The sequence below is a fragment of the Oncorhynchus tshawytscha genome, linkage group LG13 (genome assembly GCF_018296145.1).
Source record: "Oncorhynchus tshawytscha isolate Ot180627B linkage group LG13, Otsh_v2.0, whole genome shotgun sequence".
Lineage (NCBI taxonomy): Eukaryota > Metazoa > Chordata > Actinopteri > Salmoniformes > Salmonidae > Oncorhynchus > Oncorhynchus tshawytscha.
The window spans coordinates 79,285,390-79,304,417 of record NC_056441.1 but is presented as its reverse complement, the minus strand read 5'-3'; the positions used below and the strand labels follow the sequence as shown (position 1 = coordinate 79,304,417).

The 19,028-nt window shown below is 46.2% G+C and overlaps 1 protein-coding gene across 1 annotated transcript in view; it reads right to left on the bottom strand.

Moving 5' to 3' along the window:
• The window catches only part of LOC112247795 (platelet-derived growth factor D-like), a 93,817-nt gene extending 85,962 nt beyond the window's left edge, over positions 1-7,855 (bottom strand). The window contains exon 1 of the mRNA XM_042296396.1: positions 7,120-7,855. Coding sequence (XP_042152330.1) covers positions 7,120-7,243 — 124 coding nt within the window. The 5' untranslated portion in view covers positions 7,244-7,855. The remainder of the gene's footprint in view (positions 1-7,119) is intronic.
• Positions 7,856-19,028: the final 11,173 nt, after the last annotated feature.

Sequence of the window (19,028 nt, the reverse complement as noted above, 5' to 3'; positions counted from 1 at the left end):
ATGGGCTCGTAGAGAGATTCAATCAAACGCTCAAGAACATGCTGAGGAAGTTTGTGGCTGACACTGGTAAAGACTGGGATAAGTGGTTACCCTTTCTGCTTTTTGCTTACAGGGAGGTGCCTCAGGCATCGACAGGTTTCTCGCCATTCGAACTCCTCTATGGATGGCCAGTGCAAGGACCACTGGACCTGCTGAAGAAGTGCTGGGAAGGTTCCCCAGTAGCTACCTCAGGACAGGGGATTGTCCAGTATGTCCTCCAGATGCGAGACAGGTTGGAACGGTACCGAGAGGAAGCTAGAGCAAACCTTCAGCAAGCCCAGAAGGCCCAGAAGAGAGGCTATGACCAGCACGCTCGCCACAGAGAGTTTGAGCCAGGACAGAAAGTCCTGCTCCTCCTTCCCTCGTCTACCAGCAAGCTCCTTGCGCAATGGCAAGGACCGTACCTAATCAGGAGGAAGATGGGCCCAGTGACCTACGAGGTGCTGCACCCGGACAAGGGTAAGAAGAAGCAAACCTACCATGTGAACCTTCTCAAGGCCTGGGAGGAGAAAGAGGAACTCTCCAAAGGAAAGTCCTTTCTGGTCCGCAGAGTAGAAGAGGATGAGTCGGATGGAGTCACAGAGGCATGGAAAGAACGAGCAGAAGTCATACTGGCTCACCTGGAAGAAGACAAGCAAGATGAGCTGAAGCAGCTGTTTGGCAAGTATCCGGCCCTCTTCAGTCAGAGACCAGGAAGAACCAAAGTCCTGGAACACGTCATTCGTTTGAAACCTGGCCAGAACCCTGTCCGCCAGCATCCTTACCATGTGCCTGAGAGGCTGGTGGTAGCCCTCAAGGAAGAGGTCCACACCATGATAGAGATGGATGTTGTCGAGCCATCTTCAAGTGAATGGAGCAGCCCTATTGTCATTGTCCCAAAGAAGGATGGCTCTTTGCGCGTCTGCATGGACTTCCGTAAGGTGAATGCCATCTCCCAGTTTGATGCCTATCCCATGCCCCGCATTGACGACTTACTGGAGAGAATAGGTAGAGCTCATTACATCACCACATTGGATCTCTGCAAAGGGTACTGGCAGGTGCCCCTGGATGAACAATCCAAGGCCTACACTGCATTCCGGACGCCAATGGGCCTGTTCCAGTTCAAGGTCATGCCGTTTGGCCTTCATGGGGCCCCTGCGACTTTCCAGAGGCTGATGGACAAGGTCCTCCAGGACTGTGACGATTACTGTGCTGCTTACTTGGACGACGTGGTGATCTACAGCCACTCCTGGGAGGAGCACATACAGCATCTTAGCAGCGTCCTGGGGAAGATCCATGAAGCAGGCCTCACGCTTAACCTCCTGAAGTGTGAGTGGGCGAAACAGGAGACAAAGTCCTGGGTTACCAGCTGGGTAAGGGTGAAGTTCGGCCTCAGGTGGAGAAAGTGGAGTCCATCAGGAATAGCCCTCAACCCAGAACCAAGACACAGGTGAAGTCCTTCCTAGGTCTGGCAGGGTGGTACCGGAGATTCATTCCACAGTTTTCGACCATCGCTGTCCCTCTGACCAACCTCACTTCGAAGGGGGCCAGCAACCCTGTGAAGTGGACTGAGGAGTGTGAGGAAGCCTTCATGACACTGAAAAAACGACTGTGCTCATTCCATGTTCTCCAGACCCCTGATTTTAAGAAGAGATTTCTCGTGCAGGTGGACGCTTCGGCTGTAGGAATTGGAGCTGTACTGGCCCAAGGGGAGCCAAGAGAAGAGCTTCCTGTGCTGTACCTGAGTCGGAAGCTGTTGCCCAGGGAAACCAGGTATTCTACAATCGAAAAGGAGTGCCTGGCTATAAAGTGGGCCCTAGATAGCCTCCGTTACTACCTTCTTGGGAGGGAATTTGACCTGCACATGGACCACAGAGCACTGACCTGGATCCAAACCATGAAGGACCGGAATTCTCGTGTGACCAGGTGGTATCTGGAGCTCCAGCCCTTCAGGTTCTGTGTCCGTCACAAGGCAGGAAAAGAGAACGTTACTGCGGACTACCTATCAAGGCTCCCGAACATGGTCGCTTCAGGAGAGGAGGAAGGTAATGTGACGTAGAAGTCCGTCACTGGCCGCGGGCAGCATTTGGTTCTTTAATGCACACACATATTCATCACTCCTCCCTGCGCCATTATACCATAAGTTAACAATGTGGGTCGACACACAATTTAACTTCTGTCTTGGTGCATGCATTTCACACTTGTCAATGTTCATATTTGAGAGATACAATAATTATTATACTTATCAATGTTGTGGATGAGCGCATTGTTTGTTTGTTCTGTTCCTCTCTCTCCTTCTCTGTAGCTTCTGGGTATGCTGGAAAAGGACCCGAGCTAAGGGAATTGGGTTGGCTTTATAGTGCCTGTCCCAAATGGCTCATTAATGCATATGGGCATATTGAAAGATATTGTCAGTAATGATGTAATGTTGTAAATGTTATGTTGTGATATTGTTTAAAACCGTGTTGCAATGTATATCCTTTAGTATGTTTAGTTCATGGAAAATGTAGGTTTGTATTGTTAATTGATTAATTAATTAGGGTTAATTGTTCTGAGGGGAGGGGCTAGCCCTACAAAAGGAGCCTCTCTCCAGTCTCTAAGGGGATTTTTGGATTGAGCTGTGGATGGGGCAGCATTGTTGTTAAGCTGTCCCATAAGGTAGACGTTGATGGCAGTACTGTTGTTTTCTGTTCCGGAATCACTTGTAAATAAACACCTTTGCACAGAAGAACTTTTGCGGTTCCGCCATCTTTTTATTTTATAGAGGTTAGGTTATCCAGTTTAGCCATCTGGCCTACTCTACGTGACAATCTGGCAACAGCTCTAGTGGATATGCCTGCAGTCAGCACAACAATAGCACGCTCCCTCAAAATGTGAGACATCTGTGGCACTGTGTTGTGTAACAAAACAGCACATTTTAGTGGCCCTTTATTGTCCCCAGCACAAGATGCACCTGTGTAATTATCATGCTGTTTAATCGGCTTCTTGATATGCCACACCTGTCAGGTGGATGGATTATCTTGGCAAAGGAGAAATGCTCACTAAGAGGAAAGAAAACAAATTTGTGCACAAAATTAGAGAAATAAGCTTTTTGTGCGTATGGAACATTTCTGGGATATTTTATTTGAGCTCATGAAACATGGGACCAACACTTCACATGTTACGTTTATATTTTGTTAAGTATAAGTTCAATACATGTTGGAATGTTGAATTCCATTTTAATGTCTGGATTCCATGATTCGGAGCAGATTTTATAGGGCCCTAGAGAAGGCCACTGAGATCACCAACGGTCAGAGGACACCGCCTAACAGAGTTTCATTCCATCCACCCTCCCTTGCATTCGGGAACAGCCTCCCTTGCATTCGGGAACAGCCTCCCTTGCATTCGGGAACAGCCTCCCTTGCATTCGGGAACAGCCTCCCTTGCATTCGGGAACAGCCTCCCTTGCATTCGGGAACAGCCTCCCTTGCATTCGGGAACAGTCTCCCTTGCATTCGGGAACAGCCTCCCTTGCATTCGGGAACAGCCTCCCTTGCATTCGGGAACAGCCTCCCTTGCATTCGGGAACAGCCTCCCTTGCATTCGGGAACAGCCTCCCTTGCATTCGGGAACAGCCTCCCATTCTCCAGCAGACGTTGAAGTCTAATCAGACTGTTGTCAATGTGTGTGTGCGAATGTGTGTGTTATGTGCATGTGTGTGTTATGTGCAAACACTCTTTGACACATTAGATTTGCTCTGAGACCCACAGTGGAAGAAGCTTTTGATTAAAGAAGAGAAAGAAAGATGGAGAGATTGAGGAAGGAATAAGCAAGAGCAAGATTGATGGTGGGGGTAGATGTATGGAGTGATATGAAATTATGTAGACTAGATAGTGGGAGATATGAGGAGAGAATGAGAGAGAAATATTAAATGGAGTGGCGAGCCTCCTCTGAGGTCTATCCTTTATAGGGTCTTTACTAAATTAAAAACCCTTTGATTTGACCAGAGGAGGTTGGGAGTTTGCCATTGAGTATGCCTGGTTGTGTGTGTTGCATAAGGGTGGTTGATCCTAAAAGTCAACAGGGGGTCGGTCCTCTGTAACAAAACAAAGTATTCTCACACTTTCATTTTACTCCTGCGATTCACATTCAGATTATGATATTATGTCTGATCACTAACAATGTAGAGAACGTATAGAGGCGTGATCTAGAGCCAAGGTGTTGATTTTTAATCTGAGGGCATCCTGCTATTGACAAACGTGTTGAATTATGCAACAGAACGTGACAACAACAGTAATTAATGAGGCAGTCACCAAAAACCCCTAACTTCATTATGTGTCTGTGCCAGTAAAATGTTTTATGTGCTAGAATTCAGTAAATAACAATTGAATTTAAAAAATGTTTGGAGTATCTTCTTCCATTGTCCAACTGTTGCATTTATAACAATTGATATTAGAACCTTTTAACAATGTTGATGAGCGTTGCTAATGTACACACACACACAGACACACACAGACACACACAGACACACACACACACAGACACAGACACAGACACACACACACACACACACACACACACAGACACAGACACAGACACACACACACACACATCAGAAGTAAAGGGAGGTGGGAGAATTGACTGAATCCAAACACTAAGGATCAGATCCACCTCGCAACACTCAGACCCAGTCCAACAAAATCCTTAGGGTGGGCCTTCCTCCCGCCCCTTCGTTGAGAACCATTAGTTGATACAGCACAAATACACACACTTATGAGTTTGAGGTGAACCTGGGCCTAGTGCAAGTTTCCCAAAGTCGTCGCTCCCCGGGTGCACGTTTTGGTTTTTACCCCTAGCACTATACAGCTGATTCAAATCACCAACTCATCATCAAGCTTTGATTATTTGAATCAGCTGTGTAGTGCTACGGCAAATAACAACATGTGCACCCGGGGGGCAGGAAACCCTGGGCTAGAGCACGGGTCCAGAGGCCAAAATGATACTCTGGTATTTTCTTGTTTCTCCGCCAAGAAAGAGGCTCACAAGCAGGCAGCTGTATGTGATGAGAGACAGCCTGTTATAGTCAGTCTGCTGAAGATGTGGCTGTAGTCTCCAGGCCAAACTAAATGACACCTGTGGGTTGTTAGTGTTACTGTGGCTCTAGAACACTGAGGACAACCATGTCAACAAGGTAGCTATGACCACAGGTCAGAAAAGAACACAGAACACTGAGGTCAACAAGGTACAGTGGGGCAAAAAAGTATTTAGTCAGCCACCAATTGTGCAAGTTCTCCCACTTAAAAATATGAGAGAGGCCTGTAATTTTCATCATAGGTACACTTCAACTATGACAGACAAAATGAGAAAAAAAATCCAGAAAATCACATTGTAGGATTTTTAATGAATTTATTTGCAAATTATGGTGTAAAATAAGTATTTGGTCAATAACAAAAGTTTATCTCAATACTTTGTTATATACCCTTTGTTGGCAATGACAGAGGTCAAACGTTTTCTGTAAGTCTTCACAAGGTTTTCACACACTGTTGCTGGTATTTTGGCCCATTCCTCCATGCAGAACTCCTCTAGAGCAGTGATGTTTTGGGGCTGTTGCTGGGCAACACGGACTTTCAACTCCCTCCAAAGATTTTCTATGGGGTTGAGATCTGGAGACTGGCTAGGCCACTCCAGGACCTTGAAATGCTTCTTACGAAGCAACTCCTTCATTGCCCGGGCGTTGTGTTTGGGATCATTGTCATGCTGAAAGACCCAGCCACGTTTCATCTTCAATGCCCTTGCTGATGGTAGGCTTTGTTACTTTGGTCCCAGCTCTCTGCAGGTCATTCACTAGGTCCCCCCGTGTGGTTCTGGGATTTTTGCTCACCGTTCTTGTGATCATTTTGACCCCACGGGGTGAGATCTTGCGTGGAGCCCCAGATCGAGGGAGATTATCAGTGGTCTAGAATGTCTTCCATTTCCTAATAATTGCTCCCACAGTTGATTTCTTCAGACCAAGCTGGTTACCTATTGCAGATTCAGTCTTCCCAGCCTGGTGCAGGTCTACAATTTTGTTTCTGGTGTCCTTTGACAGCTCTTTGTGGAGTTTGGAGTGTGAATGTTTGAGGTTGTGGACAGGTGTCTTTTATACTGATAACAAGTTCAAACAGGTGCCATTAATACAGGTAACGAGTGGAGGACAGAGAAGCCTCTTAAAGAAGAAGTTACAGGTCTGTGAGAGCCAGAAATCTTGCTTGTTTGTAGGTGACCAAGTACTTATTTTCCACCATAATTTGCAAATAAATTCATAAAAAATCCTACAATGTGATTTTCTGGATTTTCTGATGAAAATTACAGGCCTCTCTCATCTTTTTAAGTGGGAGAACTTGCACAATTGTTGTCTGACTAAATATTTTTTTGCCCCACTGTACCTATGACAACAGGTCAGAAAAGAACACAGAACACTTAGGACAATGTTACGGTGAATCTAAAACACTGAGGCCAACCAGGTCAACAGGGTAGCTATGACCACAGGTCAGAAAACTCAACTGGTATGCTCTCTTCTCCTGCTGCCTGTGCCCTATACCCTAAATGATGTCTCTCTCCCCCTCTTCTTTCCCTGGCCCCACGCAGCTCATCTGTCTTCCCTCCCCCGCTGTCTCTCTCCCAGACAAAGTAACAATAGAGTGTCTAGGTCATTTGAACAGGTCAACACAGGAAGCTGACTTCCCTGGTGTAGGCAGGTCGTTCATCACCACTGACTAAGACAAACACACCACTAGATGAAGCAACATCTAGGCTTCTCCTGACAGGCCACTTATGACATGGACTATATTCTATATTCACCTTAAATTGTTTCAATTACAATTGAGTAATGTTTATTTAGATATCTTAGAATGTATTCTAGAAGTCTGATTGTGTCTAGGCCTAATCATCCAACATATCTGTAACAAAACAATTGCAAGTACAGACCCATTGTGATCAAAATATTAAATTCACTAATAATACTGACCATACCCATTATAGGCTACAGCCAGTCTGCCCAAAACACCAGTTGCTTTGTTGTTGAAACACTTGTTATGGTTCTTTCATACAAAACAAATGCACACATCAAAAACTGGGACTCACCATGTTGCCTCACGTTAGAAGACCGCACCACCTTGGCGGACACTACATGGCCTTGTGTGCCCCGGGTAAAGCCCACGAGCAGCGCGAGCAACAGCGCCAGTGCCACGCGCCCAGAGCTGTTCATTCTATCCGTGGCGGTTACACACTAAACTAAAATCCCAAGCGTGGAAGAACCACCTATTGTTCTGAAAAGAGACCAATTAGCTACGTGTGTTTTCCCTGGAGACTCAAGTAAAAGTTTTCTTAAAACGTTCGTGCTGTTTACATCATTTCTCCCGAGTCGCTTTTCACAGTAGACTGGAGCGACCTGCCTGTCTCAAACTCACCATAAACCTGCTCCGCCGCTACAGAATGCTGAGCAGGTTCATATATTCATGTCCACAGACAAGTACGGGCGCCGAATTTTTTATCGCTTTACCGCGAGTTAATCCACACTGGTAATTCCCTGTGAAATGATCCTCCTTAGTTCAATTTCTCTGATATCAGAGCGAGCTCGACATGCTTTCCAACAATTTAACTTCAAGGCTGAGAGTGTGCGTGTCTCTCACTGTAGCTCTACACGCGCGCTGGTTTGTGTGAAACTTCAGTCGGTGAATTGATCAGAGAGGAGGATTGTCCCGTTTACGCGAACCGGGACAAGGAAATAGACCAGAAGGAACATTTTAGCAGCAACAAGGAAACTTTGGAGGTAAAGTCAGACACACACTCACACAGAGTGAGAAGGAGACAGGAAGGAATTTTTCATCGAGAAGGAAACTTGATTGGAGGCGAAATAAACTGGGCACTGACAATAAAACAGTATTTACTCGGGCGGGAATTTGTCCAGGGAAGAACTCTGACATTAATTCACTTGTTGAAGCGGCTGATGAATAAGTGAGACCATATCTGACACTGTTCATCATTTCATAATTTCACTGAGCAAATGCAACCATGTCTATAACAGTTACAGGCTATTACAATGTATTATGAATATATAACATTTGTGCGCCTCCTGCAATTGGCCCAGCTTCGTCCGAGTTTTTGCCTAGTTAAGAAAAAAAAAATATTTCACTAATTTGGTTTATGTACGTCTTGTATTCTGTTAATTTACATGTAATAGCATGACGTTCGTAGCCTATTATTTTGCCAGGGATAGCCCATTCAAACTATTGAAGTTTATGCGAATATCTGCGGACATTTCTGTAATGCCTATATTATATTATATTGAGGGACTGTAATGAATGTATAAATTATTTTCTCATTTTCTAGATACTGTAATGAAACAGGAAGGGAGCAGATCTCGAATCCTAAACCTTCTAGCCCGAGGTCCGGCACGCTATCGACTGTGCTGCAAAAGCATGCTCTGCCGGTAGGGTCGATTTCCTCGCTTATAAACCCAGGGTCGTTACATTACTCCCTCCTTTCAAAGAGCGCGTCCTCGCGCTAGCTTGCGACTTTACGTCTTACAGGCCAAGCACACGCACTGTCGTGGATGGGAGGTCCGATCCCTTCTGACACCAATGTAATGAAACAGCAGGGAGCAGGTCTCCAACCCTCCACCTTCTAGCCTGAGGTCCGATCCCTTCTGACACCAATGTAATGAAACAGCAGGGAGCAGGTCTCCAACCCTCCACCTTCTAGCCCGAGGTTCGATCCCTTCTGACACCAATGTAATGAAACAGCAGGGAGCAGGTCTCCAACCCTCCACCTTCTAGCCCGAGGTTCGATCCCTTCTGACACCAATGTAATGAAACAGCAGGAAGCAGGTCTCGAACCCTCCACCTTCTAGCCCGAGCTCCGATCACTTCTGACACCAATGTAATGAAACAGCAGGGAGCGGGTCTCCAACCCTCCACCTTCTAGCCCGAGGTTCGATCCCTTCTGACACCAATGTAATGAAACAGCAGGGAGCAGGTCTCCAACCCTCCACCTTCTAGCCCGAGGTTCGATCCCTTCTGACACCAGTGTAATGAAACAGCAGGGAGCAGGTCTCGAACCCTCCACCTTCTAGCCCGAGCTCCGATCACTTCTGACACCAATGTAATGAAACAGCAGGGAGCAGGTCTCCAACCCTCCACCTTCTAGCCCGAGGTCCGATCCCTTCTGACACCAATGTAATGAAACAGCAGGGAGCAGGTCTCCAACCCTCCACCTTCTAGCCCGAGGTCCGATCCCTTCTGACACCAATGTAATGAAACAGCAGGGAGCAGGTCTCCAACCCTCCACCTTCTAGCCCGAGGTCCGATCCCTTCTGACACCAATGTAATGAAACAGCAGGGAGCAGGTCTCGAACTCTCCACCTTCTAACCCGAGGTCCGGCGCGCTATCGACTGTGCCGTAAAAGCATGCTCGGCCGGCAGTGTCGATTTCCGTGCTTATAAACCCAGGGTCGTTACACTACTATAGAATATGCTTTGTATTGTACCAAGACAGCAGCCTCTCCCTCAAGGTCAGCAAAACAAGGAAGTTGATTGTTGACTTCAGAGAGCAGAGGAGTGAACATGCCCGGATCCACATTAATGAGACTGCAGTAGAGAGAATCAGCAGTTTTAAGTTCATTGGCGTCCACATCACCGAGGACCAACAGCGTCTCTACTTCCTAAGGCGGTGGAAGAAATTCACCATGCCACCCCAGGTCCTCTCCAAATACTACCGCTGCACCATTGAGAGCATCCTGACCGGTTGCATCACGGTCTGGTACGGGAATTGCTCTGTACACGACCGCAAGGCCCTCCAGCAGGTGGTGAAAAGAGCCCAGTACATCACTGGGACTGTGCTCCCACCCATCCAGGACACCTACTCAAAACGATGCATGATACAGGCCCGCAGCATCATCAAAGAGCCCACACACTCCAGCCATGAGCTGTTCACTCCTTTACCATCGGGCAGACGGTATAAAATCATGGGGTCTGATACCAACAGGCTCAGAGACCGTTTCTATAGTATCTACAAGATATCAGACTGCTGAACACTTGAACTGGACTGACCACCTGGTCTGATTCTCCACACCTTAGCACACACACACGCACACACACACACACACACATTTATGCTACACACACATCACAACTGCTGCTACCAGACTCTATTTTTAATTGCTAAATACTGCACAATTTAAACACTTGCCCCCCAATCTCCCCCTTCCCCTTAACACGTGTAAATATTGGACTATAAATTGTGCCTTCCTGTATTATACTGTACATATGCCAAGAAATGTATTGTTTTCTACTGAGCCATTTAGTGTGTGAGTGAATATGTACTAATGAGAGTGTGTGTGTGAGTGAGTGAGTGAGTGAGTGAGTGAGTGAGTGAGTGAGTGAGTGAGTGAGTGAGTGAGCGAGTGAGCGAGTGAGCGACATATGTGGAGATACTACCAGTGATGTAGATGTGAGATCTGAGGAGTGGTATTAACATTGATTAGTAACAGATACATTCATTTAACTTTTTCTCATAATTCTCTATGTAAAGTCTCCCAGACACACACAGTTATTACAAGGAATTTACAGAAATAACTGGCATAGACTCAGACACCAGTTAGTCTATGATGGAGAGATTCCTTTGGGACATTCTAGTTCTCTCGGAAAGACAGTCTGTATGAAGTAAGAATATAACACTGATGGTTACTGTCACTCACCAACAGTCTCATCCTGCCAGTCCACATCTCATAACTGAGTTACCTTCAACCACCTTGTCATCCTCCATACCTTCAACCTTTGACCTTACCCACAGATTCCCCCTCCCTTCCCCCTGCCCTACCTATCTAAGCCTATGCCACTGTTCTAGAGCCAGAGTTGTTGACTTTGACAGGATGAAGTTAATGTGTGACAGTCATTGACAGTGAGGTGTACACAGTTGATAATCAGGATTGCTGAGCACACAATCACAAGCCATTCTGTCTCCCTGGGAGACTAATTAATAGAGATACAATCAGTCTTTCTGCCTAGCTGTGTGTGAGAGACTTCATCACCTATCCTCAATAGAGGGCATTTCATTGTAAACAAACATGAGATGTATCCCTCCGACCCAGTGGTTCCCAAACTTTTTATAGTCCCATACCCCTTCAAACATTCAACCTCCAGCTGTACCCCCTCTAGCACCAGGGTCAGCGCACTCTCAAGTGTTGTTTTTGCCATCATTGTAAGCTTGCCACACACACTATATATTAAACATAAGAAGGAATGAGTTTTTGTCACAATCCAGCTCGTGGGAAGTGACAAAGGGCTCTTATAGGACCAGCGCACAAATAATAATATAATAATAATCAATAATTTTGCTCTTTATTTATCCATCTTACATATAAAACCTTATTTGTTCATCAAAAATTATGAATAACTACCCACAGGTTAACGAGAAGAGTGTGCTTGAAAGGATGCACATAACTCTGCAATTTTGGATTGTATTGGAGAGAGTGTCCATCTTAAATCATTTTCCACACACAGTCTGTGCCTGTATTTAGTGAGGGCCAAGAATCCACTCTCACATAAGTATGTGGTCTCAAAGGGCATCAGTGTCTTAACAGTGCGATTTTCCAAGGCAAGAAACTCTGAGTGCAACCCTATCCAGAAATCTGGCAGTGGCTTCTGATTAAATTACATTTTCACAGAACCGCTTGTTGCAATTTCGATGAGGCTCTCTTGTTCAGATATCGGTAAGTGGACTGGAGACAGGGCATGAAAGGGATAACGAATCCAGTTGTTTGTGTGGTCCATTCTGGGAAAGTACCTGCGTAATTGCACACACAGCTCACTCAGGTGCTTCGCTATATCACATTGAGTTGCACACAAAAAATCATGCATTGATGGAAAGACCTGTTTGTTGTCCTTGTTAATGCAGACAAAAAAGAGCTCCAACTTCTTAATCACAGCCTCAATTTTGTCCCACACACTGAATATAGTGGTGGAGAGTCCCTGTAATCCTAGATTCAGATCATTTAGGCGAGAAAAAAACATCACCCAGATAGGCCAGTCGTGTGAGAAACTCGTCATCATGCAAGTGGTCAGACAAGTGAAAATTATGGTCAGTAAAGAATATTTAAGCTCTTCTCTCAATTCCAAAAAACGTGTCAATACTTTGCCCCTTGATAACCAGCACACTTCTTCTGTATGTTGTAAAATCATTACATGGTCACTGCCCATATCATTGCATAATGCAGAAAACACACGAGAGTTCAGGGTTAACAAAGTTAACCATTTTCAGTGTAGTGTCCAATCAACACGGGACATACTCAAGAGTCTAAACAATCAAATTCTGATGATCTACTCTACACCACTCATATGCAACAAGCTCTCACAGTCTCATGTCAGAATTAGACGTTCATCCATTTTCTAAACATAACATTTTCAAAGTTGTTCAAAGAGTCAAATTTCAAAATGTTGAAGGTTACGTTTAGACATTAACTTAAAAATCCTAAGGTTAGGCATTAACTCTGAATGGTTAAGATTTGGGACAGGCTTAAAACCAAAATCACAAAAGCAACTTTCTATTGCTGGATTTGAACATGCCCATCCGCCAACATGCCCATCCTCCAACATGCCCATCCGCCAACATGCCCATCTGCCAACATGCCCATCCGCCATCTCTGTCCTCAATACTCGTGCAAAACAGAAACAATAACATTTTAGTCAGTTAGCAGATGCTCCTTTTCAGATTGACTTACAGGAGCAGATAGGGTTAAGTGCTTTGCTCAATAGCACGTTGACACATTTTTCACCGAGTTGGCTTGGGGATTTTAACAACTGACCTTTCGGTCACTCGCCCAACGCTCTTAACTGCAAGGCTACCTGCCACCCTACTTGAAGGTAACTGCGCTCACTGTTGCCCCCAGTGGCCGGTTTCCACGTCATCTCCCAGCGCCCTCAGACATGGATGGACATCGAATACTGACTTGACCTGGCTGGCTACTCATATGAACACACACTACACACTTCCACTCATACCAACACACTCACTACACACTCTCTACACACTTCCACTTAAACATACACTCACTACACACTTTCACTCATACAAACACACACACGCTCACATCACACTTCCACTTAAATGAATATACACTCACTACAGACTCTACACACTTCCACTCCACTCAATCATCCCAGTTACCTGGTCTGGATCAGAAGAGCTGTTTTCCAACCACTCTGTGAGGAGCGATAAAGCGTTGTTAGTTCTCATCCTTTATTTCCTTAGGTAAAGGTTTAAGGAGAATCAATGGGATACGTGGTGATATGGAGGTTTTGGCTGAGGGGGAGGAGAGGTGGAGGACGGCTAAAGGAGAGGTAGAGACGAACGAGAGTGGTGGTGGTTTTGGGAAAAGCTGAAAACTGACACAGAAGGAGGAGCAGTGGCGACCCGTCATTCAGGGTTCAGGGCCCCACTTGTTTTGAGCAACACATTTTTTGTAAAAAACAAATAAAGCAATTTGGGGGGCTTTCCTGTTTTGCATGTTATTTTGGAAATAATAACATGTCACATATCAGTTTGCAAACAATGTAAAACATATATCATTGAGGTAATGAAGCCGCATACAAATATGGTCTCTTTTTTGTTTTCTAGAGTAAGGCAGGTCCAAAATATAGGTGTTTCAGTTTAGCTCAGTCCTTTCTGTGGCGGTGGGGTAATCCAGCAGAAAATACAGAGCATTGATACGTGATTGTCTCAACATTCTGTCACTCATGGGGACACTACGTCACCGCCAAGTCTAAGGGTAGAGCTAGAAAATTCAAGCTCCTTTGCTGCTGCCATGGAGTTACATTAGAAGTGCCCATCGAAAAAGGCTCAAGGTCATTAGCAACAGATTAAATGACGTCAAATCACATTATATAAACAGTAGCTTTGATTGGACTGATCATGTCAACATCATACTTTAAAAATCTTAGCTAGCTGTCATCATCATGAAGCATGTCGACAATCTACTGTCAAATCATTTTTAATTCTTGTAATTTGAAGAGAAATAATGAAGAGAAATTATAGGTAAAACATATCGGTGCTCATTTGACATAAAGTTGGAAATCGCAAATTCATTAATGATTGGTTTGGAAGGAATCAGTGGCTAACTGCAAGCATTGCAAAGCAATCATTAGCCTGCTATTCAGATGAGTGGCTGTGTGGTCCGAAGTCTATGATTAAGGGTCTCTTCTCCTAGTTTAAAGTGATAAACATTCAACACTGGTCATGCTGTCAACGAAGCATGATCGTTTTGCCGCACTCAAAACAACTCTTAACTCGGAACGGCAAAATCAGACTTTAGTGAGTTTGGGAACGAGCTACGACTGGGAAAATACATTTTGAACTTTCATCCAACTCGGAATTGTACATTCGGAACTCGGCCCTCTTTCTAGATCTACAACCTGAAGATCACTGACGTCATCATGATTCAACCTTTTTTTTCAGAGTTCCCAGTTGTCTTGAAAGCACCATCAACCCAGAGAGTGCCAGACTTTGATGACAAGTTTGATGATATAATTTGCCCACGGAGAACCGCCACACTACATGTTCAAGTGAGCACAGCACAACAAGGTGAGTCCAAATGTTATTTTACTGCTGCTTTTTAATTACTTGATTTCTTATTCTTATTCATATTTTTTAACTGCATTGTTGGTTATGGATTTGTAAGTAAGCATTTCACTGTAAGGTCTACACTTGTTGTATTCGGCGCATGTGACTAATATAATTTGATTAGATTTGTAATACAGTGTAGACCTTACACTGTACAGCTTAGCCTTTTGTTAATCCACCTGTCGTCGCAATCGAAGCGTTTGTGTAAGTTTATCGATAGCATAACATAACATTATGTACACTAAGCATTAAGTAGCTAGGTCACGAAAATCAGAAAAGCAATCAAATTAATTGGTTACCTTTGATGATCTTCGGATGTTTTCACTCACGAGACTCCCAGTTACACAATAAATGTTCCTTTTGTTTCATAAAGATTATTTTTATACCCAAAATACCTCTATTTGTTTGTCGCGTTATGTTCAGAAATCCACAGGAAAGAGCGGTCACGACAACGCAGTATATTCCAAAAAATATCCATAATGTCCACAGAAACATGTCAAACGTTTTTTATAATCAATCCTCAGGTTGTTTTTAAAATATATATTTGATAATATATCAAACGGGTGTGTAGGTTTTTCAAAAACACCGGGAGAAACAATGGCCACTTTACTCTGTAGCGCAAAACTCACTCTGAGAGCCCCCACCTATCCACTTATGCAATGTGATCTTTCACGTTCATTTTTCAAAATAAAAGCCTGAATCTATGTCTAAAGACTGTTGACACCTTAGGGAAGCCATAGAAAAAGGAATCTGGTTTTTATCCCTTTAAATGGAGGATAGGCATACAAAAGAACAGAGAGGTTTCAAAAAAGGAGGCACTTCCTGATTGGATTTTCCTCAGTTTTTCGCCTGCAATATCAGTTCTGTTATACTCACAGACAATAGTTTTACAGTTTTGGAAACTTTAGAGTGTTTTCTATCCTAATATGACAATTATATGCATATTTTAGTTTCTGGGGCTGAGAAATAGGCAGTTTCAAATGGGTACGTTTTTTTGCCAAAAAACTGCCCCCTACACGCAAAAGGTTAACTCGTCTGCTAGGCTCATGTCACTGGGCAGCTCTTGGCTGTGCTTCCCTTTGTAGTCTGTAATGGTTTGCAAGCCCTGTAATCCATGTGTGACGCCCTGGTCTTAGTATTTTGTGTTTATATATTTATTTGGTCAGGCCAGGGTGTGACATGGGTTTATTTTGTGTTGTGTTTTTGTATTGGGGTTTTAGTAGGTATTGGGATTGTGGCTGAGTAGGGGTGTCTAGCATAGTCTATGGCTGCCTGAGGCGGTTCTCAATCAGAGTCAGGTGATTCTCGTTGTCTCTGATTGGGAACCATATTTAGGTAGCCTGGGTTTCACTGTGTGTTTGTGGGTGATTGTTCCTGTCTCTGTGTTAGTTGTCACCAGACAGGCTGTATAGGTTTTCACATTCCATTTGTTGTTTTTGTATTGTTCGTTTTCATCGTTATTAAAGATGTCTCGATTTAACCACGCTGCATTTTGGTCCGACTCTCCTTCGACGGAAGAAAGCCGTAACAGAATCACCCACCACAACTGGACCAAGCAGCGTGGTGACAGGCAGCGACAGCAGAAGCAACAAAGAGAGGAATGGACATGGGAGGATGAATTGTTCGGAGAAGGAGAATGGAGTTGGCGAAGCAGGCATGGCGGCGCGGACGGAAGACCGAGAGTCAGCCCCAAAAATGTATTGGGGGGCTCAGGGAGAGAGTGGCAGAGTCAGGAGTAAGACCTGAGCCAACTCTCCCTGTTTATAGTGAGGAGCCAAGGAGGAGACCAGAACCAGAGCCGGTGTTAGAGGTGAGCGAAGCAGAGACTGTGAAGGAGTTAATGGGGAAATTGGAGGAGAGAGTAATGAGGGAGTTGCTAGTTTGGTGCTTTAGGTACGATATTCGTCCGACGGAGCGTGTCGGGGATTTGATGGCACCTGGGTCAGCGCTCCATACTCGTCCTGGGGTGCGTGTTAGTCGGCTGGTGAAGAGTGTGCCAGCCTCACGCACTAGGCCTCCTGTGTACCTACCTAGCCTTGCACGTCCTGTGCCAGTCCTGCTCTCAGGCTCTCCAGTACACCTTCACGGTCCGGTCCATCCTGTGCCACCTTCACACACCAGTTCTCCGGTGGCAGCGCCCCACACCAGGCTTCCTGTGCGTGTCCTCGGTTCAGTACCACCAGTGCCAGCACCACGCACCAGGCCTTCAGTGCGCCTCGCCTGTTCAGCGCTGTCAGAGCCTTTCTCCTCTCCAGCGCTGTCGGAGTCTCCCGCCTGTTTAGCGCTGTCAGAGCCTTCCTCCTCTCCAGCGCTGTCGGAGTCTCCCGCCTGTCTAGCGCTATCAGAGCCTTCCTCCTCTCCAGCGCTGCAGGAGTCTCCCGCCTGTTTAGCGCTGCCAGAGCATTCCTTCTCTCCAGCGCTGCCGGAGTCTCCTGCCTGTTCAACGCAGCCAGAGCTGCTAGTCTGCATGGAGCAGCCAGAGATGCCAGTCTGCATGGAGCAGCTAGAGCAGCCAGTCTGCATGGAGCAGCCAGAGCTGCCAGTCTGCATGGAGCAGCCAGAGCTGCCAGTCTGCATGGAGCAGCCAGAGATGCCAGTCTGCATGGAGCAGCCAGAGATGCCAGTCTGCATGGAGCAGCCAGAGCTGCCAGTCTGCATGGAGCAGCCAGAGCTGCCAGTCTGCATGGAGCAGCCAGAGCTGCCAGTCTGCATGGAGCAGCCAGAGCTGCCAGTCTGCATGGAGCAGCCAGAGCTGCCAGTCTGCATGGAGCAGCCAGAGCTGCCAGTCTGCATGGAGCAGCCAGAGATGTCAGTCTGCATGGAGCAGCCAGAACTGCCAGTCTGCATGGAGCAGCCAGAGCTGTCAGTCTGCATGGAGCAGCCAGAGCTGCCTGTCTGCATGGAGCAGCTAGAGCTGCCAGTCAGCCAGGATCTTCCAGATCCGCCAGTCAGCCAGGATCCACCAGTCAGCCATGATCTTCCAGATCCGCCAGTCAGCCAGGATCCGCCAGTCAGCCATGATCTTCCAGATCCGCCAGTCAGCCAGGATCCACCAGTCAGCCAGGATCTTCCAGATCCGCCATTCAGCCAGGATCCACCATTCAGCCAGGATCCGCCAGTCAGCCAGGATCCGCCAGTCAGCCAGGATCTTCCAGATCCGCCAGTCAGCCAGGATCCGCCAGTCAGCCATGATCCTCCAGATCCGCCTACTACCTGCCTGAGTTTCCTCTCAATACTGGGCTTCCTCTCGGTACTAGGCATCCTCTCAGTGCTGAGCTTCCCCTCAGTGCTGAGCTACCCCTCAGTCCCGAGCTACCCCTCAGTCCCGAGCTACCCCTCAGTCCCGAGCTTCCCTTCAGTCCCGAGCTTCCCCTCAGTCCCGAGCTTCCCCTCAGTCCCGAGCTTCCCCTCAGTCCCGAGCTTCCCCTCAGTCCCGAGCTTCTACCTCAGTCCCGAGCTGCCCCTCAGTCCAGTGGGGTCCTTGGTGAGGGTTATTAGGCCTAGGTCGGCGGCGAGGAGCCGCCACCGTGGACAGACGCCCACCCGGACCCTCCCCTATGGGTTTTAGTGTGCGGCCGGGAGTCCGCACCTTGGGGGGGGAGGGGGGGGGGTTCTGTCACGCCCTGGTCTTAGTATTTTGTATTTATATATTTATTTGGTCAGGCCAGGGTGTGACATGGGTTTATTTTGTGTTGTGTTTTTGTATTGGGGTTTTAGTAGGTATTGGGATTGTGGCTGAGTAGGGGTGTCTAGCATAGTCTATGGCTGCCTGAGGCGGTTCTCAATCAGAGTCAGGTGATTCTCGTTGTCTCTGATTGGGAACCATATTTAGGTAGCCTGTGTTTCACTGTGTGTTTGTGGGTGATTGTTCCTGTCTCTGTGTTAGTTGTCACCAGACAGGCTGTATTAGGTTTTCACATTCCGTTTGTTGTTTTTGTATTGTTCGTTTTCATCGTTATTAAAGATGTCTCGATTTAACCACGCTGCATTTTGGTCCGACTCTCCTTCGACGGAAGAAAGCCGTAACACCATGGCTTCTGGTTGGGTGATGGACGCACGTACGGTCACTGTGGGGATGACATCGTAGATGCACTTATTGATGAAGCCAATGACTGATGTGGTGTACTCCTCAAAGCCATCGGAGGAATCCCGGAACATATTCCAGTCTGTGCTAGCAAAACAGTCCCGTAGCTTAGCATCTGCTTCATCTGACTACTATTTTATTTATCTAGTCACTGGTGCTCCTTGCTTTAATTTTTGCTCAGACACGGAGAGGGGATTTAGGGGGTCTCACATCACTCATAGAGCTCTGAGTATAGCTGATTTGGGGTGTGTGTGTCTGTGTGTGCGCATATGCACGTGTGTGTCTGTGTACA